The sequence below is a fragment of the Oenanthe melanoleuca genome, chromosome 5 (assembly GCF_029582105.1).
Source record: "Oenanthe melanoleuca isolate GR-GAL-2019-014 chromosome 5, OMel1.0, whole genome shotgun sequence".
In the NCBI taxonomy this organism is placed as follows: domain Eukaryota; kingdom Metazoa; phylum Chordata; class Aves; order Passeriformes; family Muscicapidae; genus Oenanthe; species Oenanthe melanoleuca.
In genome coordinates this window covers 39654689-39682590 of record NC_079339.1, presented here as the reverse complement: position 1 = coordinate 39682590, position 27902 = coordinate 39654689, and the positions used below count along the sequence as shown (strand labels likewise).

Sequence of the window (27902 nt, the reverse complement as noted above, 5' to 3'; positions counted from 1 at the left end):
CCTGAGCTCTCCCTACCGAGGCGCAGGACGGAGAAGAAGAGCAGCCAGAACATGCAGAGGATGGGGGCCACCACCACCTGGCTGATGGCGGCCACGTGCAGGCGCTGGTTCAGCTTGGTGGGGATGTACACGTAGTAGATGTTGTACCGGTCAACCATGTGCTTGAGCAGCATGTACAGCAGCCCTGGGGGGACAAGAGAAGCCATCTGGGCAAGGGCAATGGGGACAGCCAGGCCAGAGGGACAGCAGGGATGATGCCCAAGGGTGCCCTCCTGTACCAGGCAGGAAGCCTGCACTCCCAGGCTGCTGCTGGTGGCTGGGACAGGCTGTTCTTGGCATGGCTGGGGCCATGGGCATGATCCTACTCACCAAAGGGGACGATGATGGGGCAGGTGATGCTGTAGGTCATGACAACAGAGAAGATACAGCAGGTCCAGGCGTACTCTAGTCCAAACTGGAACTGGTATGCTTGGCTCTGGGGCACAACCAACAGTGTCATTGCTGCCTTGGTCACTGCAAAGCCTGCACTTGTCTTTGCACCCTGGCCCACACTGCCTCACCCCCACTAGCCCCCAGAGGCCTGAAGGAGTCCCCACAAGCATCCCACAGAACCAGGACAGCCTGAGTTTCCAGAGATCCTGAGAGTGCATCTCTGCTGTGCTGGGGGTCACGAAGGCTCGCAGGGGACAGAGCCACATACCCGCTTGACGTGGAGCCGCTCGGGCTCGGACTTGGCAAAGCAGAGGCGAGCAGTGTAGACGAGGAGCCCTGGGATGCGCAGCAGCTCCATGGCCGTCCCAATCAGGCTGGAGGTGACCACGTAGTTGACAAAGAAGGCGCCGTTGTCTGGGAGGAAAACGCACCTGCCCCAGGAACAGAGAGATGAGAGTGAGAGGATGCTCAGGCAGGAGCTGCAAGAGCTGCTGGCAGTGGCTTGTCTGGGAAGTTTGGGAGCTTCCTGCTACTCACTGGAACTTGATTTCAGCCTCATCCAGAAAGTGGGTGTCGAAGAGCCAGCGGAAGAACAGGTCCAGGCTGGAGAGGACAGAAGAGGAGCAGCTCAGACAGAGGGAGAGCTACAGAGTGATGTGAGAGACACCCAGCAGGCATGTGCTTTTCCCTGTCCTGAGTGGGCAAGACCCTCTGCACCCTACACTGCCAGAGCAGCCCCTTCTGCCACACAAGACCACTGTGCAGTGTGTGCCTGCCTCCTGGATGGCCAGGATTGCTGGAGCTGGAGCTATGCAGATATCTGACCAGGTCCTTTTAGGGTCTGCTGAACCCAAGCAGCAGCTGATCACTGCTACCAGCCCTCTTGGGTCAGCTGTGGCAGCCTGGTAAACTGCTCTGCTCCACTCCTCTGCAGGGAAGTTTTCCATGAGTAACCATGTGTGAGTGGCTCAACACTGCTGGAATGTTTTCCTCCCTAGAGATTGCTGTGTTTTGGTGGCAATGGGATCTTAGCCCTTTTGGGATGGGTGTGATCCTGTCAGCTCATGAGCAGGGACAGCAGTATGGCAGGGTGGTCCCTACCTGCTCAGACCCAGTGAGGGCAGGATGATAACCATGAACACCAGGAAGAAGAAGCACTTGTGCATGGTGATCTGATTTTCACTTGACCTGCAGAGAGGGAAGACAAGAAAAGAACATTGCACTTTTTTGGGAAAGATCAGCAGGTGGGGTGAGGGGCTGGGCTTGGTCTTGCTTTTCACCAAGGAGTTACTCTCACAAAGCTGGGTGTGTCATTTGATCTGTGCATCCACTGGGGCCTTGCAAAGCTTCTCCAAAGCTAGGGTGTGTCACCCTGAGGAATCTGCTGTAGTGAAAGCTCTTGTACTCCCAGCCTCTTACCTCCTTCATCCTGCCCTCTCCTACCATCCCTGCTGGTATAGACACCCAACAAGAGGCAGAAGGGTGTCTAGTGTGAGTTCACAACCTCCTGTTTCCCTCAGAAAAAGGAAGGGAGGTGGTGACAAAGCTTCTGCAAGGACTTATCAGACCAGGCACAGGGCTCGGGGCTGATGGAGGGTCAAGACCGAGAGAGCACATTGTAGGAGCTGGGCAGTCTCCTCTAAGTGTCCTGAACTCGCATCTCTGCCTTGGAGGGCTGGAAGCATGCCTGGGATTGCCCTGCTGCTGCCAGTCCACCATCACACCATACCTCTTACGAACTTCTTCAGATATATCTTAAAACCACCTGACTTTGTCAGTAGCCTGAAAGTGTTCAGGACAATAGAAAGCAAATGGCTCCTTTGTGCATGAACTTGGAGCTCTTTCCATGTAGAGAATCACTCAGGGGGCTTTGCTCCACAGTGGGGGCCTACTGCTCACTGCCTGCCTCCCTGCAGTTCGGGTTCCCCTTCCACTGCAGTTCCTCCCACCCATGGCAGCCCAGGGGGGGCAGCCCCATTACCTTGTCCAGTGAGACTCGAAGAACGCTGAGTAGTAGACAAGGAAGGGCAAGAAAACAGAGAAGGCCCAGAGCAGCAGCGTGGGGAAAAACTGGGTGATGATGGGGTTCTGCAGGAAGAGAGATGCCAAACACCCCCTCAGCAACCCACCACAGCACAGCCATGCTGGTGACAGCACAGGATGGTGTGTGCAGCAAGTGGGCTGGAGCATGCCCTCCCTGAGCAGGGGCATTTGTTCCAGGAGATAAGAACTTGAGGCCAGCCAAAGGCACCACAGCCATATTCTGAGCCCCAGTGCCCACCCAAAAGCTCACAGGTCAGTGAGCAAGAAGGAGCTGTGCTGTTGGCAGCTCCTAACATCTCCTGAGCTCTTTCCAGACCTTTCTTCTGAATGGACAGCAACCTGCCTGCTTCCAAAGCTCAGGTGCTGCCCCAGGGCTCTGCCACTGGAAACACACAGAGAAGGGGATGGATAGCAAGCAAGCACATGACCTCATCCATGATCTTGTTTCTCATCAATGCCCATCCTAGTGATGGCTTGTCCTCTTAGGATAGTGTAGAGCTGGTGCCCCGCCCTGTCACAGATAAGCCTGGAAATGATGACCTTTTAGGCAAATTGGCATGGGTTAAGGACTACCTTGAGGCTCTCCACAGGGTGTGTGACATTGAACATGTCCATAGTGTTGACAATGATGGCTGGTGTTGTGAGAAAGAAGAGAAGGACGAACAGGCAGATATTAAGCAGAATGAATCGCACCCACCACGATGTGCCACGGACTGATAAATTCTCCCTGTAAGAGGAAAACACAGCTTGGATATAATAAGGAGGAAAAGTCCTGTGTCCTGGGCCTCCCAGCATAGCTTCATGAAGCTTTGCCTCCTGCAATCTGCACCAGCCATCCCGGGAGACATTGTTCTGAGCTCGCTCTCTTCCCCTGCTCATGCTGCTTTGCTGTCACATGCAGAGCCCCCTGGACCAGAGAACAGCCACAGCAGAGGCCCATACCACTAGGAGGCTTTGGAACCAGGCTGAAAAAATCAGAGTCTGGCAATCACCCCCAATATCAGCTGGCTGGGCCCTGCCACCCCTGGGGTGATTGCCCCAGTCACCTGTGCTGACTTCTGCTATGGCAAAAGGAGGGAATCTCAGCCCCCATCATCCTGGGAAAGTGTCCTACAGATACAGACACAGGTTCCCTACAGCTGTATGGGCTCCCTGTAGCTATGGGCATAGGGCTCCTTATAGCTATGTACATGGGCTCCTTATGGACATGGGCTTCCCCATATCTGCCTGTTGCCCCTTCCTCCCTCCCTCCCTCCCTCCCTCCCTCCCTCCCTCCCTCCCTCCTGCCGTGGGGGCTCACCAGATGATATCGCTGGGTGCGGGGGCATAGCGAACACCCCAGTGGTGTGACTTGACCACGGTGGTGACAGAGGACTGCTGGGGGTGCTTGCGGCAGTGGATGTGCCTGTAGTCCTTCAAAATCCTGCAGGAAGAGGGAGCCAGGGGTCAGGTCTCGCTTCTTGTGAGACCCTTCCTGCAGCGCTGACAGGGCAGTGAACTCTGCAGACGGCAGAGGCATAGAAGAGACCGGCCTACTGACTGCTTTTTGTGGGAAAAGCTGGCAAGGTGGCCCAGTTCCCCAGGACTGTGGCAAACAGGCTGAGGGACATCTCTGTGGCAGTTGCATGAGGGGCACTCACACAGCTGTCATCCTCTCGTCCTGGAAGGTGACGAAGGCCATATCGAGCCGCTTGAGCGTGATGCGGTTGCGCTCAGCATTGAACTCATCTGTGAGCTTCTCCTCCAGCTCCCCGTAGTACTGCTCAGCATCCACCTGCGGGAGCAGCCAGCGCTGGGGCAGGGGCAGCACACAGGCTGGGGCAGGGGCAGGCTGCGTGCTCCTCCTGCCCACGGTACAGGTGTGCAGCCCTGCCCGCACCCTCCTACCTCATCAAAGCCACAGAAGCGGCAGCAGAAGATGCGGGCGCAGGGGTGAGTTTTGATCATGATCTTCCCCTCCTTCTGTGCCTTGGTGGTGAAGTAAAGCCGCCCCTTCATTGCTTTACGCCTAGGAAGCCAGTAGTGAAGGTCATTTGGGGAGCACCAGACATAGAGCCATAAGCCCAGACTGGTTTGGTGTGGTGGGCAGGAGCAGGACACCCTCCCACAGAGGGAATGTGGACGGGCGTGCACTCACCTCTCTGCATCCAGCTTCATCAGCTTGCGCACGTCGAAGCAGAACTGGACATTGGTGACAGTGCAGCTGGGATAAGCCTCGCTGCAAGCACAGGGGCATGGTGGCACCAGGGGCCAGGGGACAGGGACAGTCCCTACCACCTGCCTGCCACTCACCCAGCAAGGCTGTGGCACATGGCTACTCACTGGAAATGCTTGATGATAAGTGAAGGGTCTGTGATCTCCTTGGGGATGTGGGTAACCATCAGCGTCCGGGCAACCTGGAGCAAGAGAAGAATCAAAAGGATCTGCAGGATGAATCTGCAGGACATAACGCTACCACCCTGTCCATGCAGCAGTGAGCTGGGGCACCAGCTGCCACCCCAGAGGCAAGTCAACACAGACCTCCTCAATGCCCAGTCCCAAAGGCTGAGGGCACAGCCAGACAATGCCATAGCCCAGACATATGGATACAGCAGAGCTTCAGTCTCAAGACACAAGACAGCAAGAGAGAGAGATCTGCCTCCAGTCTGTTACTTTATCCAGAAACTGGTGAAGATCAGCCATACCTTTCCCTGCCAGCCCAGTTCCAGGCTGTTCCTAAAGACCTCTCTACCTACTGGGACCAGCATTTGTGCAAAGCAGGAAGTTGTCCATAAGCAGTGAACAAGGCAGGATTGGAGAAGGGGTGGTTTCTCACCTTCTCATTCTCTCTGTATTCCAGGTGGACAGAGTGGTGAGCCATGCAAAGGACGGTGAAGATAAAATAGATGAGGGCGAAGATGCTGTGCAGCCACAGGAGACGGTCTCTGGAAGAGAGGCAGTGGGGATCAGTGAGCACTGTGATGAGCAGTGGGGACCAGCCTGGCACTCAGCATCTCACCCCCAGCCACCCCTTCCACCCACCAGGACCTTCCCAGCCAGCTATCAGACACTCACCCCAGGAACTAGAGGGGAAGCACCCAGGCTGCTGACTGAGATACTACAGAAATGAGGCCACACAACATCCCCAAGAGCCCTTCTGCCAGCAGTGGGGTGCAATGAGCAGTGCCACAGGGTTGGCTGCCCTGACTGTGCTCATGTCAGAGAGACTGAAGAGCTACTGTGAGTGGTGTGCTGCTCACATGGACTGTCCCTCTCTCCAACATGGCGCTGTTCTGTGTCTGGGTGCTTCCAGCAGTACCCACCACAGCAGCAGCACACACAGTCCCCCAGCCTGTGGGAGCACCTACTGAGTTGGGATGTTGGCGATGGTTGTCCGGCCAAAGTGGGTGGGATTGTGTCCTGCAGAGGAAGAGGAGAAGCAGAAGGTTAAGGGAACCCAGTGCAGTGTGCATGTCCACATTGCAGTTATTGGCTCTGGTCTTTGCTCCCTTCTTTTCCCCACCAAGTCCCCACTGCCCTGAACTTCCCAGCCTCTAATGTTCCTCTGTCACCCAGCTGATGGTGGGCTCTTGCTCACATGGGGGCTTCTCAGAGGGGGCTTTTTTTGCCTTCTTTCCCAGAAGCACAGAGCTTGCCCAAAGGCTTGGAAGCTTGCATGGCATTCCTGAGTCATCCTGTGACCAGGGAAGCACCTACCCAGGAGGTCCCCTGAGAAGTTGACAGGCAGGATGACAGCCACGGAGAGCACGCAAACCAGAATCAGCAGGACCAGCAGGTGCCGCTGGAAGGAGAGGTAGGTGGTGGCATCGATCCCACACTTGCTCTGAATCTCCTCATCCCTGGAGAGAGGCAGGTGGGGGTCAGTGCTGGTGGTTCCTCCCCACCACCTCCCATCACTTGCTCCAGTCTCCCACAACCCACACCAAGTCATGACATCCTGACTGTGGCACAAAGGATTTGAGCACAGAGGGAATGGGGGACCCAAGCAGCCCTCTAGCTGCCATCTCATTACAGGATTGGTTCCTATCAGGAGAGGTTGAAGCCCTTTTCTTTGGGATAGCATCTAGAGGCCAGGAGGAAATGCAGAGGTAAGCTCTCTGCTCTCTCTTCAGATTGGATATTTTAAGAGGGCTCTCCTCTACTGCTGGTCCCAGCACCAGCTCACCATGGGTGGGCAGCAGTGGGGCATGACCAAAATACCAAGGACACACACTTACTTCATCTGGTAGATAGAAAGGAGCCAGGAACAGAATCCCTGGAAGGAAAAAGAGTCAGGATGAGACAAGGGCAATCACCCTTACATCCCTGGTGAGGGACCAGGACACAACATATGCTGGCGAAGCATGCAGAGTGCAGTGCCTATGGCCAGGGGATTGAGCAAATGGAGGCAGTGCACAAGACAGCTTAGCAATTCTCAGCCCAGTGGCAAAGGCAGCTGCCTCAAGAGAAGCAAGAAAACTCTGAAGAGCTGATGGGAAGCTGAGCACAACCTCTCTTCCAAGAGGCGAAAGCCCTGAGGGACCATGCGACCTTCCTGAAAGTAGTGATAAGAGAATTTGTGTGAGTGGGAACAAGGAGTCTGCTGGGGCTGGGGTGTAAAGGATAGGGAAGTCTCTCTACAAACATCAATCATCCTGATGGATGTCAGATGCACATTTTTGGCTGCAGAAGGATTTGCAGAGGAAGCTGAGGTCAAGCATTAACCCACTGCTTCAGGAGTGACCTGAAACAGTCAGGTTCAAGACACAATCCTGTGCCATGTGCTCTAGGATGACTGCTTGAATAAGATGACCCACATTGGTTCCTTTCAACCTCTACCAATTCTGTGATTTTGTGATTCTGGGCTTTTTATGCTCTCTAGAAATTTCTCCTCAAAACTGCTCTTCTCCCCTCTTAGTGTACTTTACATCTAACCTGGCAGAGTTGAGATTTTCCTCATTTGTGAACATCCTTTTTAAAGGATGTGTTCTTACTTCTAATAATCTTCTTTAATCTGCTCTTTAGTATGCTGGCTTTCCCTGTAGTCCTTCTCACTTATTTTTTGATGAGCAATATACATTTGCCTAGAGCATCTGGTACAGAGCCTTTAAACAGGCCTCCTGCCACCTGCAAGGATTTTGCTTCTTTTGCTTCTTTTCTACCTAGATTTTTTAATAAGTCATGACATTTTTTCATAGTTGTACCAATGACTGACTTTTGAGATTTTGCTGCCAAAAAAAGAAATAGAAAGAGGCAGCAAAATGTGTGTGTCTGCTTGTTTCCAGCAAAGCCTAGTGTGGTAGAGAGAAACAAAAGATTACTTCAAAGCCTCGTCATGGTGGCAGAGGAGGAAATGTGGTGTGGGGGACTTTATCCTGAGGGGTGGGAAATATCCTTGCAGGCATGCAGCCAGGCCCTGGCCATGCATCACACTAGATCCCCACAGCTGTAAGGACAGCTGTGCAGTTGTTAGATACTTGCTGACAGGAGCATCTCCTCCAAATTGCCATTCAAAATAAATGCCTCAAAGAATCCAGGACTAAAAACCCTCCAGCTTCCAGAAGCTCCCTATTACTGAAGAGTGCTGAGCAGGAGATTTAACTTCTCACACTTCCGACCTCGGTGTCTGATGAAGAAAAGGACAGGCTGGGCCAGGACAAGCCCGGCCCAGGCTCCCACTGCCACAGCCACAGGCACTCACCACATCCTTGTTGTCAGCATCCAGAGGGCTGCTCTCTGATGGGGACTTCTCCTTCTCACTCTGCTCTCCATAGAAAAGTGATGTCAGGCTTTGCAGCGAGGCAGGAGCAGAGGGGTGAGGGAGAAGAGAAGCAGCAGACACGAGAGGATAAGCACCCTTGGAGAAGTCTCTCCTAGGACAGCAGCCCAAGAAATGTGTCCCCCCCCTCCCTGCATCCTATACTGGGGCTGGAGCAGTGATTATTGCTGGGCTTGGGACAAAGGGGCTGCATTCTGTTGCCTCTGTACCAACAAGTCTCCCCAGCTCCTTTGTGGCCCTGATCCACGGCGGGCTCATGGAGATGTAGCCTTAGCTCCATTACAAGGGGCTGTTGAACCAGACATTTTCTATTCCACCGTTTTCAGATGTTTTAAATGGTTTTACAGGAAAAAGGAATGTAATCAGAGCTTGCATTTTATATCTTGATTGCCCTCTGATCTCACTGGTGAAGGGAAGGGAAAACATCATGTATTCATCACCACACTGAGTTCCAGATTCAGAGGCCAAGAAGAACTGGAGGGGAGAAGGCAGAAGAGGGACTTTAACAGAGCTTACTCTTGTGGACTGCCCAGCCTTGCACAGACCCCGCCTGTGTGCACCAGCTTGTGCAAAGAAAGATGCTTTGTTGCCCAAGGTGACCTGTGCTCTGGCAGGCAAGATGCTGTGGGCAGCACAGCCCACCTGAAAATATGGTCTGGGCTCTACTTTTACTAGAACACTGCTTATTTTTGTGGAATCTGCATCTAGCCCAAAGGATGGGCCAGGCAAGTTGCTGTAGTGACACGAGGAACAGTGTTACTGCTGTGTGTCTCCCTCTGCCCCCTCCATCAGCCAGTCCTGCTCATCCCAAGAGAGTGGCAGGAGTGGCACAGTTCCCACTGGAAAACAGCTCTTTGCCCTTCCCAGGGCCTGCAGTGGCACCAAGAACACTGTCACCAAATGCTAAAGGGAATGAAAGCTGGCCTGGGCTTTCCCTCTCCGTGCAGCAGATGGTGGCTGTGTCTCCATGGGAAAGGGGGGCACCAGGCCATTCCCAGTGGGAAGGAAAGACAGGAACACCTGCTGAACTGGGTGTGTCATGCCAGTGCTGGCCTTCCTTCCATTCCTCTTGAAGAGAATGGAGCCATCACCTGCAGCAGCTCTGCATCCTCCTCACCTATCATTGTCCATCAGAAGTGCCAGGCGCCCATAGTCCCAAGCTGCTTTCCGAAGACATGAGAAGACCAGAAGGAGAAGCTGGAAGAAGAGAAGAGTTTAGCTGCAAGGTCTCACCTCATGGGATCTTCTCATATCTCCCCTTTCTACTTTCTCACTTGTGAGCCCAAGCTTGTGCAAAATTCTTACCCCAAACTGTTCCTGCTCTGTGATCTCACCACTATTGCCCAAGTGTCCTTTGCTGCCCATCATGATGTGGGCAAAGCCCTTGGACTCCTGCACCCATCCCTGTTCCTCTGTCAGCCAGGCACACCAGTGCACCCATCCCTGTTCCCTATCAGCCAGGTACACCGGTGCTCCCATCGTCCAGGTGCACTGTGCACAGGCTGCACTGTGTGCTGTCAGTGCACAGGCTGCAGAGCTGCAGCAGTGCCCCCTCCCGCCCGCTCACCAGCCAGAGGATGAAGTTGATGGCCAGCACGGTGGGCACGCCGCCGAAGGGCAGCCCCTCCAGGACAGTGCTGCGGGAGCGGGCGCTGAAGCACTGCTCCTCCGTGCTGTTCACCGGGGGCTCCAGGACGAGCAGCACATCCAGCGAGGGGAGGCCGGCGCCATCCGCTGCTGGCTCCATCGAGTACGGGCTCTCCATCGTCCCACCCTGCAACACAGGCAGGAGCGTGCATGGAGAAGCCTTTGCTTGAAATGGGGCCGTGGCTCTTCCAGCTCTCTTCCATCAAGGTCTAAGGAGCTCACTAAGAGTAGGGAGGGGAGAGGACTGGCTGATGGCCTCAGAGCATCCCCAGACCCAGTCTCTCTCAGGGAGAGGTGGTTGGACACAAGGCAGAGGGTGCTGCTGAAGAAATCTCACAGCTACTTCCCTCCCTTTCCCCAGCCACTAAACCCCATGCTACTTGGTTGTCTCTGTCATACCTGAGACAGGTTTCTCAGCACCTCTGCCCCTCAGTCCAGGAAGCTGGGTTGAGTCATGGCCACCCTGGTGTTGTCAGCAGGCAGGAATGAGAAGCTGAAGCATTTGTTTGAATTTCTGAAAAAAGCATCAATGATAATATTGTCAACTGGGTTGCTAGGGCTGCACCTGCTTCTCTCCCCACAGTCAGATGGACACCCTCAACCCACAGCTGACCATTGTGGGCAGGACAAGAGTGCTGGTGCAGGAGCTGACATACATTACATACCTGAGAGACTGACTCTCTTTAACCTCCTCATCCAGGAGAAGAAAAAGCTTAGGAGGGAGGAGGGAGGTTTTCAAACACAAGTGTTGCCACAAAAAAAAAACCAAAAGAAAAAGAAAAAAGGTCTGTCAACTCAAGCTCTCCAGAGAATTGAAGAATTTAAGAACTACTCTTGCTGCTTGCAGTTTCCAAATTAAATACAAAAAAAAAATCTCTTGCTATTTTCTTTATTTCTGAAGCATAAATTCCATCCCAAAGAAAAATCTCCACTGGAAGCCTAAGAGCGGCTGGGATGATTGGACCAAAGCTACAAGCTCAGAATAGCTTGAGTCTCACTCTACTGCAATATTAGGCTGGCATCTGACTACTTACATAGATGCCCTGAAGGGATGTCAGAAGCTGCTGAGCTACAGGCACCAAGTTCCCCAGGACATGCAGACACACGTTCCTTTTTCTGTGCATATGGTGCAACATCACCTGAGCCATGGGCTTCAGTGTCTGCTACAGACCTGCCCATGCTGCATCTTCAGTTCTCCTCAGAGGTCCCAGTCCATATACACATCCATCTGTCCAGACTACGATGTCTGGAGAAATCACTGCCCAAGCAAGGACAGCTGAACATTAGTGTGACTCTCAAAAGAAGTGCCAGGTCATTTGAGATATGCTGATACTTCTCCAAAGGGCATCCCAGTAGAACTGGGGTGATATTTGCACCCAGGTGTGGATGGGCTGGCAAAGCCTCCCTGCAGTGCCCCCACTCACAGCCTGTCTCCCAGCCATGGTTGGGAGTCCTGCACTTCAAGGCCAGCATGGTCCCATCAGGATAATGACCCTTGACTAGGGGCCTTATGAAGAGACCTGTAAGAAGTGAGGGGGCTACTCTGGCAAGTAGCTGCTGTTTGCCCTGGCTTGTCTGCCTCCTGTTTGCCACCTGGGCCACCAGGACCTCTAGCCAGGGTCTGCTCTTTGCTATGGAAATGCTCCCAATCTGTTCCTCACCATGTGCATATCTCTCTCTCTCCCCTCCTCCTGTAAGCAGCCAGAGTAATTGCCATCTGGCATTTTCAGCTGTTAAATAATTCACTGCCTTTTTGTTAACAAGGAGAGTGTGTCTCTGACCAAGGGAGCTGTTAGACCATCAACAAACAAACAAGGAGACCCTTAGCAACCTCCAAGTCCCTTCTCCATCACCACCACTCCACTCCACAGAAATGAGATCCTGCAGCTTGTTTCTAGGCACCGGCTTCACACTCGTAGGAGGAACATCCTGTCAGGGATGGCAGGCTGAGGGGGATTTTCACAGGGATCTGTACAAGTTGTGTTTCTCTATCGAGTCCTTGCTGCTATCCCTTTCTCTCCCATATCAGATATTTTGCTGCTGGTGACCAAAGGCAATGGGTTCCTCCTGGAGATGGTGCTAGTATTTCCTGCTCCCAGCTCTCCTGCCCAGAAACCTCCCAAATGCAAGCCTTCACCCTCCCAGCCCAACCAGCCCATTTCTCTCCACACAGCACTGCCAGTACAACAGCAGACTGCACAGAGAAATTTCAGGAGCAGAAGATACTTGAAGACCCAGTCCCCTCTCTCTTAAGCATCTCCAACTCCAAAGGAGTCCAAAGGAGCCATCATGTCATGCTCAAGCCTGTAAACATCAGTGCATCACAGCTCCTCTGAATGTGACCTCAAACTACTCCCCTGCTCTTTTGCTGCTCCTTTCATCACCAGACAGTCACAGAAACTCTCCTCCAAATAATCAAATCACTACTTTTCTAAACCATTTGTTCCAGCTAGTCTCACCTTTTATGGTGGTGCTCTCAGAAAAGCTTATGCAAATTATATAGCTGCAGTGTTACCATTAAAATAACTATTGGGGGCAACCAGCTAAAAGTAAATCATGTATATGTTCTAGGAACAGCATGCAGCAGAAACAGTGAGAGGAGATTTGTCTTCACATACACCAAGAACAGCTTAAACTCAGATCTGTAGAATATGTTCAAGCTCCCTCTGGTTGGAGAGGTAGGTTTTTTGCTATATAGAATAAGAAATCACAGGGACACTGCAGGTCACACTTAAAGTCATTGTTGAAACGCCTAAGCTAAAATTTTCACATCACATGAGAAAATGAGAAAAATGAGAAAATTCAGCATTTTGCAATATTCAGTTGATGGCATTCCGCAGTACTATCTGAAAGGCTCAACAAAACCCACAGCATTACCAAACCAGTTTGTGTTCCTTGCTATGCCACTGCTTTTCCCAATCTTTAGGGGTCAAAGGAACAAATACTGCTGTGAATAACAGAGCTGGATGGGTGCCACCTCTAAAAGGTGTCAGGACAGCTTCCCATTAGCTGTGAATGACGCAGGGCCTCTAGATGCCAACCACAGACAGATGTCCTTCAGAGCAGCCACTGTCCTGGAGAAGTGACAGCAGTGGACTAGTCAAGAAACAGGGGTATACAGGGTTTCAGGTGGGAAAAATGAAGCAATAACATAAAGGCAGAAATTTCAATATATGGTCTGTCCATTATAGGTCTTACTTTAGAGGGAAGAAAAAAGTCAGAAAACATGTAGAGCAATTCTTTCTCCTCTTTGTGGCCTGTGAATGCACAGTATGAGATTTGCCATTGAAACTGATCTGCTGGATAATTTCTATGAAGCATTTTCAGTGTGTGTATACTTTGCCTTGAATAGTCAGTGCCCTTTGTTTTGTTGATACATCAGCATATGTTTCTTCTCTCCGGTTGGGTGGGCACTAATCCAGAGAATCAGATTTCCAATTAAAAACAAGGCATGTCTTTTATGCGAATGCAATTTTTCATAATTTGTCTTTCCCTTGAAGCATCCTGCCAGCAAATTCATTTGCTAGGGGATTCACAGACAGCTGGAGTAGCAAAACATCAGAACAGTCTTGAGAGCATTGAGATGACTAAGCTGGGTTTCCTAGGATGCCTGTGCTCATCCAGCCTCAGCATCCCACTCTGGCACAGGTGGGATTACTGACTTCAGCTGGCCAGAGGGCAGCCAGGGCAGGGGGCTGCTCATGGAGCAGTCTGTGGCCACACAGAAATGCCAGGCTGAGGACCTAGACCTAGAAAACAAGCATCTATGCTACCTGCTTCCTCTACATCCTTCTTCCATTACAAGGAGATCGTGGCCAGGCTGTGGAAGGGAAAATCAAGGGCTGCTGTAACAGGGAGCTCAGGTTCATGCCCTGGTGTGCACAGGAGCAGGCAGGCAGGCAGGCCAGGCTCCAGCATCTCACCCTGCAGGACTGCAGTGACCGACCTTGCAGGACTGCAGTGGCAGGGAGGGCAGGAAACCCGAGCCACTGCCTCTTACTCAGCATGGCTAACCAACTACCTCAGGATGGGAAAAGGCTCAGAAGCAGCCTGTGCTAAGCTCAGCACACACCCCAGCAGTTTTGGCACTGTAGGGTGTGGTGGCCTCTCTATTCCTGTAGCTTGGTGCATGGGAGAACAGGTACACCAGGGGCCACATCTGTCCCCAAGGGGTATGAGCACAGAGGGGATGGGACCAGAGACACAGGCCTCCAAAACCCCACAGAGGCCCAAGGTATTCCTCCCTGGCTCTCCCTTCAACCTTCCCTCTTAAGATTAATGGCCTCAAGGTCCAAAAAGCAAAGAGAAGATCAGGCTGCTTGTGGTCTGTGAGGTGAGCAGCTGTGGGCAGCAGCACCCCTGGGCAGGGGCTGTTTGACACTGGTGTGAATGGTGTGCCCACACCCTGTCAGGGTATGAGACAGACAACCCACCAGCAGAACACCCCATCCTATCACCAGCAGGACATGGGACCTACACCAGCCTGTTCTATTGGCCTGCTGCAAATCTTTCAAACAAGGAGAACCATATCATAAGCAGCAACACAGCCTGTGGGCTGTGGAGGCTGGGGTTAGTAAGGTTTGGAGGCAAAGGACCACTCTGCAGCAGCAGAAGATCCCTAACAGGTAAAAAACACCTGCTCAAATATTATCTTTGTTGTTGCCAATGAAGATATGATCACTCAGAGAGGTCATGAGGACTCATGTTTCATTGATCCTACTCCATCTCACACACAAACCCACTCAATCAGAAAATTAATGTGAGTGCATGACTGCTTAAGAAAAACCTGCTTTAAAATGGTAGAGATAAACTTCATCTTCCCTATCAGTATGTTCTGGCACAGCTCTCTTGGTGAGGAGTAAAAAGCCAGGCTCACTGCCAGCCAGGGCAGGAAGGCTGGGGAAAGAGCCAAGCCATGAGCCCACCCAGGCCCTGGGGATGCAAACCCCACAGTGAGGTCCTTCCTCTCAGTGCTGAGCCTGCCTTTGGAGCTGCTTCTCCTACCCCCAGTGCTTCGCCATTCCCAACCTGTCCTGCCAACACTGTTAATCTAAATAACATAACCCATTAGGAGGCTGAGACTGATCCCATTTTGGGGAGCTAAGCAAGTTTTTCTGCTCTTAGGATTGGCAGGTTGCCACTACCGTCAGGAAACCGTGTGCAGGGTCATGCTGCCCCAAACCAATACACACCCCTCCCCTGCTATGTGTCCCTGTGGTGGCTGCTACATCACCCACAGCTCCCTGCCCTCCCCTTCTTCCCCAGCACCATCATGCAGGGCAGGTTTTTGGCACTCAGACAGATTAAGTTCCATGAAGTTTTTGAACAGGAAGGCATCCCAGTCCACTTGGGACTCCCTGCAGGACAATGGTTGTGGCCTTCCAAACAGCCACCTGCATAAGCCCCTTCTCCTGCAGGTATGCTGTGCAGACCAACGCTGACTTGCTGCAGTGCTCCTTGGCAGAATAAAGCCAAACCCCAGGCAACAGGAGCAAGCAGTGCTTACAGTGAGATCTGCAGCCAGGGAGATTTGTTTGGGCCAGAGCGTGGGAGATGCTGTGCAGAGAGCAGCTCTTCTCCAGCCTCCTCCACACAGGTGCAAGCCAGCAGCTGCTGGAGCCAGCACACTGAGACTGGGAAGGAAGAGTCAGAGCAGAATTTATTTATTTATTCCCCCCCCAGCCAGTTTTGCCACATTTGACTAAGTTGCCAGTGCAGGTTGGCTCTAACCCCTATTTGGTTTGCATTTCACTCTCTGGCTGTGCACACAGACCCTCACAGCACACTTTGTGTGTGCAGTGCACCAAGCAAACACGAGCTAATGGAGCTGCAAGCTCCCCAGAGTATAATGCACCCTTGTCCTCTGATAAAACTTAAATCAACACTCTTCAGCACAAAGGATTACCTGGACCAGGCCCAACCCAAGCAGAGAGAAGGGCTCTGCTGGCCTGCTGGTAGGTGAGGGCTGGGAGCAGAGAGAAAGGAAAGGGACATTACAATAAAGATCTTTATTATAATAAAGATAGGGACAGATTTTTTAATAGACCTTGTAGTGACATAGCTTTAAACTAAAAGAGGGTAGATTCAGATCAGATATAAGAAAGAAATTTTGTAAGTTGAGGATGGTGAAACACATGTGCCACACAGGTGGCAGATGCCCCATCTATGGAAACATTCAAGGACAGGTTGGACAGGGCCATGGGCAACCTTATCAAGCACATGATGGCCACGCTCATTGCAGGGGCATTGGACTAAAAGACATTTAAAACTCCTTTTCAACCCAAACTTTTGTATGATACTATGACAAAAGCAGGGTTGACTTCAGGGAACAGAGACCCAGGTAGCTGACATGTGGGAAAAGGGTTCTCAACCTATACACATGCACACATAGGTCTATTCAGAAAAACAGTATTTCAGGAAAACATTGAAGAGACACCATCAGATCCCTGCTCTAAGCTGGGCTGTTGCATGCTGTTCACAGGCCCCAGAGCAACCCTGCACTCACAAGTAATTAATGATGATACATGCAGATGAGAACAACTGCAGACCCTGCTGCCTGTGTGACTGAGGGACACGACAGCAGCCAGACCTAGGGAAAGGCTTGAACTTTCCTGCAGAGGGTATCTCTGGGCTCTTATTGCCTGTACAGCCTGCTTTGCAGAGGCAGCTCCCCTTTGGATTGAAGATCAAAGCCAATACCTCTCAGCAAGGCTGCAACTGTGGTGGGATGTCAGGCAATTATAGGCAGATTGCTTCTTCTGCCACCCATGTTACAGTGCTCACACAGAGGATTTTAAGGTCTTTGTGAAGAAGAGATGTTTGACCTAAGACCTTGGAGAAGACTTGGAGAATTAGAACATTAAAAGTGAAACAGATATAAAATAAGAATGTAAGTTTGTAGTTTAAGTAGAAATATGTTTTAAGCTAACAGAAATATGTATTATGTATGCAAAGCAATATGTTAAGTAAGAATAGAACCTGTTATAAAGTTAGTCAGAAGTTTAAGATGTATCAATGTAAGTTTGTGAAGTGTTCTATGACTGGTTGAAAAATTACACATCCTGGCAAAGCCATGAAAAGCAAAGCAATTAATTGGTGTAACAAGATGCTATCAAGCTTCGTAGAAGTATGTGGTTGGCTAAAAAACTAACATAAGGCATTGTAACTAAGAATTAAATAGCTTCTGATATTATGGCATTGGATGTAACACTTTAATGTCTCACCCTTCTATGAGGCTGGTGCCATGAGGCAATAAACCATTTTTTAAAAGTCTCCCAGTTGCCCCATCTCTTGTAATATTAACCTCCTGATACCTGAGCAGAAACCAGGAGTAGCTGTGCTCTTGGTCAGGGCCCAGACTGAAGCTGTCACAATGAGTCACAGGCACCTTTCACAATGCCACAAGGTGCCAGGTGCACTTTGGTTCCTGGAATGGGGAACAAGACAGGATGGGAACAGAGAAACGGCAGGTCTTTCTTCCCCAAGTCCCTTCCAGTGTTTGGGGAGCAGGGAGCAGTGGGAGGCAAAAAGGAGAGTGAGAGGTTTACCTGATGCCTTTTATAAAGCCACCTGCTGCAGAGACTGTTAGCCACGGGAGCAGCCAGCCCAGGGGGAGTTCCAAGGGAACTCCATCTGAGGGCAGAGGGAAGGAGACTGGCAAGGAGAGGAGTTGGGTTGTGCATGAAAGGCATAGAAAGCTTTTTGGGCCAGGCAATTCTGGTGGCTTTGCACCCCTGGCCAGGACAGCATGACACACCTGGGGATGGCAGGGATGTCGCTGCTGAGCTGGTGGAGAAAGCAGGCACATTCCAAGCCCCTGTGCAGCTGCTCTCAGCTGCAGAGCTCCAGCCAGCCCTCCTTACAAATGCTGCCCATGAGCCTGCTGAGCAATGTGGAGTGAGCACACATGGTGGGCTACCAAGGGCCTGGCACTCATGCTGCTGGGCACAGCTCTGCTCCATTCCATTCTGCTGTTTGACAGGGACCCGGGAGCACCCTCCCACCAAGCACCCTCATCACACAGCTGCCTAGGGCCAGTGGGCAGTGCTATGGTCATCCTGTTAACCCCCTTCTCCTGGGTCCAGACCTGCACCTTCCTTCCTTCACACTGCTCTGGGGGATGCCCTGGTGCCTGGCTGCCATCAGCCTCTCCACCCTTCACCCCTCCTCATCTTACAGGAGTCACAACATCCTCCACAGCTGACTCTGCTGCAGAGGCAAAGAAACATTCCTGCCCTGCCCAGCTCCCCTCTCTGCAAGCACAGAAGCTTCTTCCTGAAACCAGTGGATTACACTACATATATACACACACACATAACATGATTTTAGAGCATCTAAAATCTAGAGTGGAGATAGAACGTTTAAATTGCCTGTGCTTGGTGCCAAGAGCAGAATGAGGTTTGGACTGCAGCAGGAGCTCATAAGCATAATCACACACCAATCCTGGCCTTGACAAGGCTCTCCTCCCACCTGTGCACAGCCTGTGACCAGATTTGGGTGACACCATATGACTGGATGAATCACGCTGCCCTGGGAGCACGGGAGCTGGCAGCAGTGAGTTGCACAAGTGGGGATGGCCCAGCAGCCACTGTGCCAGTCACAACCAGCCATGCTTGTTGCATCCAACTGTGCCAGAGGGATTAGCACTCAGCACACTGGTTTGAGTCAATAGTGCATCAGAGGGAAGGGAAAGCTTTTGATGGTGTACACCATGCAGGGCAATCCTGGCACTGCTTTTCACCAGGGAAGCAGAGGGAGTAGGTAGTCACTCTCCTCCAGTCCCTGGGGCACTCATCCAGTTGTCTCTGCAGCCCACACAGCTTTTGGGGGAGATGAGAGGAAAGCTGCTGCTGCAGCCAGGAAGGAAGGCAGCTCTCCCAGGCACGTGTGGAGTTGCAGACATGTGGCTCTGCAAAGCATGACTGTTTCGACCTCCTTCCAGTGCAACAGGTGCTCACGTATGGTGACAAGGTTTGTCCCCATCACTTGCATCATCCCCAGGAGTTCCCCTTGCCCACAACACCCAAGCACAGCTACAGTCATGAACCTGCTGCAGGGCACAGCAGAGACAAGCAGAGCAGGCAGCCCATCACACCCACCAGCCTGCTCTCATCTTCTCCACAGAAAGGATCTGGGGAGTCAAATGGCCCTGGAGCACCAGAGATAAGAAGGAAATCATAGGACTTTTGGGACAAGAACTGGGGTTAATGATCCCCACCCAATTCACACCTATCACAGGCAGGTGGCCCAGCAGGGAGGATGAATGGGACACAGATGGTGTGCAAACAGATTCTGTTGTGCCAATGCTGCAGGCTGGCACTCACTGCACTGCTGTCCTGCCCTGTTCTGCCTATACCCACCAGCCAGCAGCTGCCCACACCAGCCTAAGGGGTGCTGGGAGTGATGGACATGATGGAGAAAAACACAAGAAATGGACTTTTTCCCTTCAGGCAGAGAAGAAAGTGTCACATCTGGACAGTTACAGCAGCGAGGCTGGGAAAGGGACAAGGCACAGGGAGAAGGGAAGCCGTGGGCTGGGAGGCAGAGCATCGCCCAGAGGATGCGAGACAGATGGCAGATTTGGCAGCAGGGTACTCACAGAGCGACCTGCAAGCTTTTTCTGCTGCAAGAGCACACAGCACAACACTGCAAGGGGCTGCCAGCCCAGCCTGGCAGGTTTGCTGGGGGGGTTGCATCCTTTCAAATGTGCTGCATCCAAAAAGCAGCATCAGAGATGCTCCATGGGCAGTTCAGCCTTGGAAAAAGGCTGTCTAGGATCAGGGAAAATGGAGGGAAGGCAGAGACTGTCCCTGGTTCCCCTTCACAAGCCTACCTTCCCTGCACACAGGCTCACACAGGCAGCTCAGGGAAGGGCTGGCAGCCCCTGTGCTCATTTACTCACTCTGCCAGCAGCACAGGGCCCTCAGGCAGCCACCCTCTACCCTCCACATAAACACTGCTCACATGGAACAGAAAATAATGGGAAACTAAACATGAGGCACTGCAGAAGATGGCTGCAAAACAAACCTCCCCAGGTTCACACCTCCTTGTCCTTCCAGGGTGGTTTGGGCACAGCAGAGCCAGCACTAGGAATACAGCTGGCTGAAGAGATTTGGGGACCCAGTGTCAGCAGGATGTTACCCCTCTCTCTGATCCCCCCTTCCTGCAGGGATCAGTGTCCCAGCAAGAGCCACTGCAAGCCTCTACACAGCCCAGTAGCTATTGAGGCCCTGCCACAACCAGGAATCAGACAGGCTCTGTGTCCATTTTGGAAGAGATGTTTGGAGATGCAGCATTGATATGGAGATGTTTGTGGAATGGCTGGGTATCCTGGCCCAGCCCCAGACAAGGCTCCTGCTTTATGCCTGGCTTTGTATATGCTGTTCTCCCTTCCTGCATCCCCTCCCAGACTGGCTCCCTGGAGCAACCAGCACTTCCAGTAAAGCATGGACACATCCTGCAGCAACATACTCTCTGCTTCACTATTGCCAGCAGCACACCTGCACTCACTAGAGATAAAAATCTGTGCAATCACAGATGCTATGGAGGTTCTGGCTCATCCCAACATCCTTGTGCCAACCACAGCTATGGGAGAGTGAGCAGAGCTCTGAACAGGCAACCCAGAGCAGTGGGCACCAACATTTAAGTGAGGCTGAATCCCACACTGTTGCTTTTTCCATGGGGATACACTGATACCTGCAGGACACACTGGTCTCCAAACCCTGCCCAGCTGCTTTCCATCCTTCTCCTGGCAGCACAGCTCTGTCACAGGGCACATGACTGTCACCCTGAAAGGAGGGGACCGAGAAGTTACAAAAGCCAGGTGTGAGGAGCCACAGGAAGACACTGGAAAGGCCCCTCCTAATGGTGACTATGTCATGGAAAGACCCAGTGCTAAATGAGCTGCAGGACCAGACTGAACCCGAGAGCTCCAGCAGTGCTGCTGCTGCTGCTGTGCAGAGCACCAGGCTGGCCACGCACAGGGCATGGCCACAAAACCCAGCTCAGCTCTGCTCAGTCAGGGGGGAGACACCTGCTGACACAAACAACTGCCCTGCTTTCTACCTCTCAAACGTGGTGAGCTCTGAGGAACAGAGAGCTTTCCCAGCGGGTTCAGGGAGCACACCATCCTGCAGCACCGAGAGCAGAACTGGAGCCAAGGGCCAGCAAGGTCCCATCAAATGCTTGTGCAGCCCTTCTCCTGCCCCAGGGGATGGAGAGGACACAGCACTGCCACGAGGGTCCCACAGGCAGCTGGGGAGATGGATGGATTCCCCTGAGTATCGCTCCCAGCTTGGACTTCTAAGGCTACACATGTACAGAAATTTTGCTGCCTCCAGGATATTTTCCATAAAACAAAAACAAAACAAACAAAACCCAAAACAACAACAAAAACCAAAACCAACCACCTAAAAACAAACAAACAAAAGAAAACCCCTAAAAAGCAAAAAAAAAAAAAAAAAAAAAAACAAAAAAAAAACAAGGCCCAAAGAAATGTGGAGTGGCATCTCTTCTCTGCTGAAACAAACTGCAATATGCCTTTTGAGGGGGTTGGAAATTCACCTTCTCATTATGGAGGGAAAGAAACCCCTGAAGTTTAACTCTGTGCAAGGACTGTCCAAATAAACAGCTGGTCCTTCAAATGTAGCTGTCAGGATAAAGGAGTCCTGGAACCTGGAGCACACATAAAGCTATAATCATCAAAGTGTATGTATGTACCTAAGACAAGACTTGGGGTATGACCATAGTTTCTCTAAGTTCAGCTTCTGAAGTTTTCCACAGCCAGCTTTTTCTAGCCCAATGTGTAGGATATCAGAGGACTGTATTTGCAAAGACATCCATCCTCTGACTCCTGAAATGACTGAGCAAAACATGAAAGCCTTTAAAATGCACAATTCTCAGGAGATTACATAGCCACTACCACAGTTATTATCAATATTCCCTTTGTTTGGGGTTTCTTTGTTTTTCAAGAAGGAATAAAATGATGAAATTTCATTGAAGAAAACATAAGAAATTAGAAACTTGGATAAAAGAAAATTAAGTTTGATGAAAACTTCCCAACAGAAAAATCAAATGAAACTGCTTGATGAGAAGATTAGCAGCAGTAATATGAAAGGAAAAAGCAATAAAGAGGACTTGGAACCAGAACAAATAAAAGAATTATGACTCTTGGAAACATACACCTGACTGAAAAGTAATCTGATTTTATCCGAATGAAAAACTTTTTAAATTAAAAAGACAGCCAATTTAAAACTGGAAGTTCTTAAAACCTACATGATAAGACCTCAGATCCCTCTCATCAGTGAAAAATAATTCAGTAGAAATTCATGCAGTATGTCCTTGCTGCTGGATCTGCTCAGTGGCTGAGAACCTGAAGCTAAAGCTTCATGCAAAAGTGGCTTTGAGAGCTGCGACCTTTTTTGAAAATAAAAACGAAAAAATGTTTCCATTAACTTAGTACAAGGATTAGTTTAGTAAAAGTTCTGAAAAATTACTGCAGGTTAATGCAGGAAAGCCTGGCTGCCTTTCAAAGCCTAATCAAGATGAACTGTGAGAGGACAATCTCTACTAGTTCTGAATTCTTAAATGTGAAAAATAATCAGGTTATATCACTGGCTATATTTTGTATCTCCTATAATAACATTTTTGTTCCTATGATATAGTATTATAATAATACAATATAGTATAGCAGTACAGTATTGTTAAATTCATTACAAATATAAATAATGTCTTCATAAACTTATTCTCTTTTCTTTTGTGGACTTGTACATTTTAAGCAGTTTTATTTAACCAACTAGAAACCACCTTTTAAATGCTCACATTCTGCATTTTCAATTGGACAGCATTTTCCATTGTAATACAGCTGAACCAAATTTATAATAAATAATCAAGTGATAGCTAGTAAGAAATGCATCACTCACCATTTTGTAGTGCAGGAAATATAAATATTAAGTATCTAAAAAAACATATGTTAGCTAGAAACCCACTCACTTAAGCACAGTGCAGCCTTCTGCTCAGCCCTAAGCATCACATCATGCTCATCACTGAGAATCAACTTGTCCTTAGGAAAAGAGCAGAAGTGTACAAACACAGTGAGATTAAAAACAGGTACTTAGGTCATGGCTCTCTGATCATTAACTTAAGTCCTGACTTTAATTCAACCATCCTATCCAGCAGCAGGTCAAGAGCCAAACAAGGCACAGACCAAGTTTAGTCTGAAGTCTATAAAGTTTGGTTTGTTTGTTCTCTTTGCCATTATATTTCCACATAGTTCTGCCCTCCCTGAGAAAAGCCCAGAAACACAGGAACAGTGCATGTCCTCAGCGTGGAGCCTGCAAGCCCTGGCAGCCTCCTTGTCTTGTAGAGACCTCCAAAATGCTGCTCACAGACAAAAGAAAGCTAGGCAAACTTCTGTTTTTTTCTCTAATGCTGCCTTGAGGACTACCCCACGGTGACTGAATTTGTCAGAAGACAGGACAAATAAGCTCACAAGCACGGAGGCTGAAGGGAGGTCATGTAGTCCTGCCTCCCTTCTCAAAGTAGTGCCAGCTAGAAGAGGATCCTCAGGGTTGTGTCCAGGCAGGTTTTGAATATCTCAGAGTATGAAAATTCTGCTCTAAACCACAGCCATGCCAAGAAGAGCATTCCAACCTGCTGCTGGAACCAGATCCTCTAGCCAGGTGTGTCCCAAGCCCCACGTTACTAGAGGCTATCCCAGTGCTGGCTGGGATCCTGCAAAGGTGCCTGTGGTCCATGGCCAGTCAAGAGTCACCCCTCAGCTTGCCAGCCCTCACACGATCTCAGCACCTCAGCCTGTGCCACTTGCCTGGCGTGTCATCTTGGTGTGGGCCAGCTTGGGGCATGGGCAGCACAGCAAGAGGATTCCTCTGACAGGGTCACCTTGGCTTGGCCAATGCAGAGGCCCCAGACATTGCCCCAGGATACCACAGACTCACTCTGGGCAACAGCTGGCAGCCACTCCCCAGCTACCTTTCCAAAACTGTTGTTTGCCCTAACTCCCACACCCCAGCTACTCTCAGTTTTGGTCTCCCCTTGCCCATCCAACTCAGCACATCAAGGGGCTCATTGTCTCAATCTCCATTCCTGCCCCAGCTATCTCCTACCACCATCTCCCAGCTAATAACAAAGTGTTCTCCACTGAAGCAGGGCCAGAGCACTTTCCTGTCTCTGTCAGAGGAACTCAAAATCACATGATGACATATTTTTCCACCTCTCACAAGCTACCTTTTAGTACTTGGGGTGCAGTGGAGCTTGTCTTTGTTCAGATCCTACCTTCCTCTCTGTTCACTCACAAATCTGTCGATGACAAGACACAAGACTTTGGTGCTGGGGAGGGGGCAATCAGGTCACCCAAAGTTTTCACATGCTCCCACTGAACAGGAGCACTGAATCTCTCTGCTCCAGTACTCCATTTTAAACACATCTTTATTTAAGATCAAACTATGACTGCAAGGAGCCCCTCCTTGCTCAAAATAGTAGCCCTAGCTTCTCATGGGGACTTTGGAATTAAACAACTGATGCCAGTGTTGAAATGCTTCTATACAATGGTGTTCACTCTCCTCAGAGGCTGGACAACATGATATTAAATGAAGGTGACACAGGGACCAGGGCAGCAGGCTGGGAGAGGTAATTCTGTGCCCCCATCCAAGCTAGTCTGCAGAGAGACCCAGGAGAACTTGCCGTGCCCTTTCTCACCCATTAACCACCAACAATAGTGCCCCGGGTGATGGGAAGGGCTGTGCACTGCTCTCTGTCTGTCCCATTGTTGCAGTAACAGTGTGAGCAAACTGCGGACATTGTCTCCACCTAATAACAAGGCGTGATCACAGCCTAATTACTAGTCTCAGACACATTTGAAGCAGCAACTTCAAACAAGCTTTGAAAGGAGAATTAATCACCTTAAAGTGCAGGTAGATGCCAAGTGGGATCTTTTAAAGCTCTAAGTTCTCTTGTGACAGCTGGTTAAGGACTGGATGTGTTCAAGCCATAGCTGAAAGAAATTAGGACTGAAGCTGCTTCTCCTGAAATAATCTCAAAGCAAACCTGCTTTTGCTCTGAGCACAGTGCATCAGCAATTCAATGTTTTCTTCAAACTTAGGGCTAAGTACACAAAATACATTTACAGCAACTAAAGTAAGTAAGAAACATAGGAGTGACCACAGTAGAAGGCTTTGGTGTTTGCAGGACTCGTGAAGGAGTCAGCATTTACACAGCACACTGATGTTTGCCAAGGAGTTTAGGGGATTGATTAGTTTAATATCAATTGAATTCACTTGTGGGTGTTAGAGACATTTCTCCCTCTTCTTTGTGTTTTTGGAAAGCTCTCGAAGTCTCTTGAGAGTATTTCCTGCAAGGAATATTTTAAAGCAGAGACACTCATCCTTTTACAACTCTGCAAATGCAGGCTCTGAAGCTCTGCTGAAATCTGCCTTAGTTCCCGTGGGCCAGAAGTCTCTGTAGGAAAGGAAGGACAGTATTTATCTGCAAGGGCCTACACACACCCCTGATCAGCATCCCCATTGTCAGCAACCACCAAAACAGAGATTAAATAGTTAACCTCAGGGGAAGCTTTGAAGAGGAGAGTCGTTACAGAGCAATTCAAATGTTATCATAAAAAAAAAAAAACGGAAAAAAAAAAAAAAAAAAAAGAAATAATAATAAAAAAAAAGCTGAAAGCATTGGAATGGAGTTTCAGGAGCCAGGATGGAGCCATGGGAAGAAGGCAGAGGTTTAAGCTCACAGGGAAGCCAGAAAAGCCCATATGTGCTATGGAGTCAGAGGCTGCAGGGGTGCTGGTGGCCTCCCTGCTTTTATTTATTACTTATTTGTTTGCCAGTGGCTCTTCGCCAGGATACTTTATACAAATCCTTCCTGAAGGGGCTGCTTCTGCTTCCCTCTCCATCTGTTGCCCAGCCTTGACCAACACTTTGCAGGGCAGCAGGGAAGGCAGCGAGGCCAAGGCTCTGGTATGGTATCAGAGTCAGTAATTTTGCTTCTTATTTTTCCCACTTTCTCCCCCTCCCCTCTGAATAAATACTGCAAACCAATACAACAGCACCTTTTCTCCCAAATGGCATATTTTGTTGTCTCTCTTCTGCTCAGACAGGCAGCCTGACTGGCCCTAAAGAACTGTAACTCTCCACATGGGGCAAAGTGCTTTCTCATGCCTTGTTTCCCCACCCAGTTTTCCCTTCACGCCCAGCTCCCCCGCGAACTCTCTGAAAGGGGAAAAGGCTGGCATGTACATCAGTCCTGGAGATGGTGGCTAAACAGTTAAAAGGAAAAAGATGTTCATGCAGAAATAACATCTGCCAGCCAGACAAAGGTCTCTCTCTTTCATTCTCCTGGAAAACACTCCTTCTGTTCAGGAGGTTTCTGAATAGCAATCCCACTGTGCAGCATTGCTGCTGCTAGTGAGGATGGGGAAGCAAACAAGGGAGAAGGCAGGGCCTTCATCCATGGACAAATCTGGATGAAGTCATAAACTGGGGGAGAGCAGCTTGGCCAGAGCATTAGATTGCCCTGACCTAGCAGCCCTCTCAAAATCATCATTATAACAAAACTGGAGGGCGAAACTGGGAGAGGTTCCCCTTGCTCTCCCCTGCCAGCACAAAGCATATCTAACACCCTCAGGTGTAGTAGCTCCCAGAAGGAGGATTCTGTGGTCAGGATGACGTGGGGACCGAGCACAAGCCATGACATGACACAGAGCTGGGGTGACATTTTATCTCACATCCCAGGCCAGTGCATGTGCACTGGGAGAGGACACCGAGGGGCTGGGGCTTGCTCCCTGCTCCTGCCACCGACTTGGTCCAGCAGCCCAGGGGAGCCCCTGTGCCTCGCTGGGCCCCAGCCACCCATCAGGCGGGCTGACACAAGCATTAGTTACAAACACTTCGGTACATGGTCCAAGATAAAGGCGGGCAAACGGTGTCTAAACAGAGCCAAGTACCCAGAAATCTCCCGCAGCAGCGATCCAAAGCCGTCCGTGCCTCCCGGAGCCGCAGCAGTGCCCTGGCGGGCTGTCCCAGGGCTGCCGAGGAGATGGATGCAGGCTCACCCGCGCAGAGCATCCCCCGCCGCAGTCGCACCCACAGGCGCAGCTCGCCGTGGGCGGGCCGGGGTCAGTCCACGCAGCTTCCTCCGCACCCCAGCCACCGCACCGCCAGCCCGTGCCCCGGCTCCGTCCTGCACCCAGGGGTGCCCAGTGCCGCGGCTGCAGCCCCGCTGCCCGCCCGGCCCCCAGCCCGGACCGCGGCTCCCTCCTGCCGCCGCCTCCGCCCGCACTGACCTGCCGCGGGTCCCGGCCGCTCGCTCCGGCCCTGCGCCCGCCGCCTCCCTCCTGCCGTCCCCGCGATCCCCCGGGCTGCCCGGCCCCGGCCGGGGCTCGGCTCCGGCAGGGAAGGGAAGGGAAGGGGAAGGGGCCGCGGCGCCGCCGCTCCGCCCCCCTCCCGCCCCGCTGCGGCGGAGAGGCCGCGGGCCGCGGGCCGCGCTGCCCGGGCGGCTCCCCCGCCTCACGGTGCCGGGCCCCGCGGCCTGCGGAGCCCCGGGCCCTGCTCGAGGAGCCGCAGCCGCCTCCCGGCCCGCCGCTCTGCCTTACCGTGCGGCGTCCGAGCGGGAGGAGGCGGCGGCCGGCGCTCGGAGCGCGGAGCGGGCGGGAGCTGCCGGCAGAACGCCCGTTGCGGGTCTGCGCGTCTCGGGCTATTTCTGGGAGAGGCTGCGCCCGCAGCAGCCGCCGCTCCGAGCGGCTTCCGCGGCTCGGGCTCCTCGGGATGGCTGCCCGCGAGTGCCCCGGGGCGAGCGGAGCGGGGCTCCGGGACCACCAGCCAGGGCGGTGGGGCACACGGGGGCAGCCCCACAGTGGTAGGGGCAGGTGGGTGGCGCATTTGAGACCCCAGCACCGTTTGCGAAACCTCTTCCCTTGAGGAAGCATTTCTCAGATGCTTAGCAGGGGTGGCAGCTAAAAAACTTCCTAGGGGTCTTGTTCCTGCAGAAGGTCTCT

At 51.4% G+C, this 27902-nt stretch overlaps 1 protein-coding gene across 3 annotated transcripts in view; it reads right to left on the bottom strand.

Moving 5' to 3' along the window:
• The window catches only part of TMEM63C (transmembrane protein 63C), a 30342-nt gene extending 2678 nt beyond the window's left edge, over positions 1-27664 (bottom strand). Inside the window, exons 1-22 of one of the 3 annotated variants that reach the window (XM_056493467.1) lie at positions 27501-27664; positions 10546-10592; positions 10280-10394; positions 9801-10007; positions 9351-9430; positions 8156-8243; positions 6693-6730; positions 6172-6314; positions 5823-5874; positions 5291-5399; positions 4798-4871; positions 4613-4693; positions 4363-4483; positions 4116-4249; positions 3776-3898; positions 3049-3202; positions 2414-2520; positions 1534-1620; positions 970-1035; positions 701-863; positions 370-475; positions 17-184 (exon numbers count right to left, since the gene is read on the bottom strand). In XM_056493467.1, the coding sequence (XP_056349442.1) occupies positions 17-184; positions 370-475; positions 701-863; positions 970-1035; positions 1534-1620; positions 2414-2520; positions 3049-3202; positions 3776-3898; positions 4116-4249; positions 4363-4483; positions 4613-4693; positions 4798-4871; positions 5291-5399; positions 5823-5874; positions 6172-6314; positions 6693-6730; positions 8156-8243; positions 9351-9430; positions 9801-9998 (2092 nt within the window). In that variant the 5' untranslated portion in view covers positions 9999-10007; positions 10280-10394; positions 10546-10592; positions 27501-27664. Of the gene's footprint in view, positions 1-16; positions 185-369; positions 476-700; positions 864-969; positions 1036-1533; positions 1621-2413; positions 2521-3048; positions 3203-3775; positions 3899-4115; positions 4250-4362; positions 4484-4612; positions 4694-4797; positions 4872-5290; positions 5400-5822; positions 5875-6171; positions 6315-6692; positions 6731-8155; positions 8244-9350; positions 9431-9800; positions 10008-10279; positions 10395-10545; positions 10593-27191; positions 27414-27500 lie in introns of those variants that run through there. The other 2 variants (XM_056493465.1, XM_056493466.1) reach the window with 2 other exon arrangements.
• Positions 27665-27902: the final 238 nt, after the last annotated feature.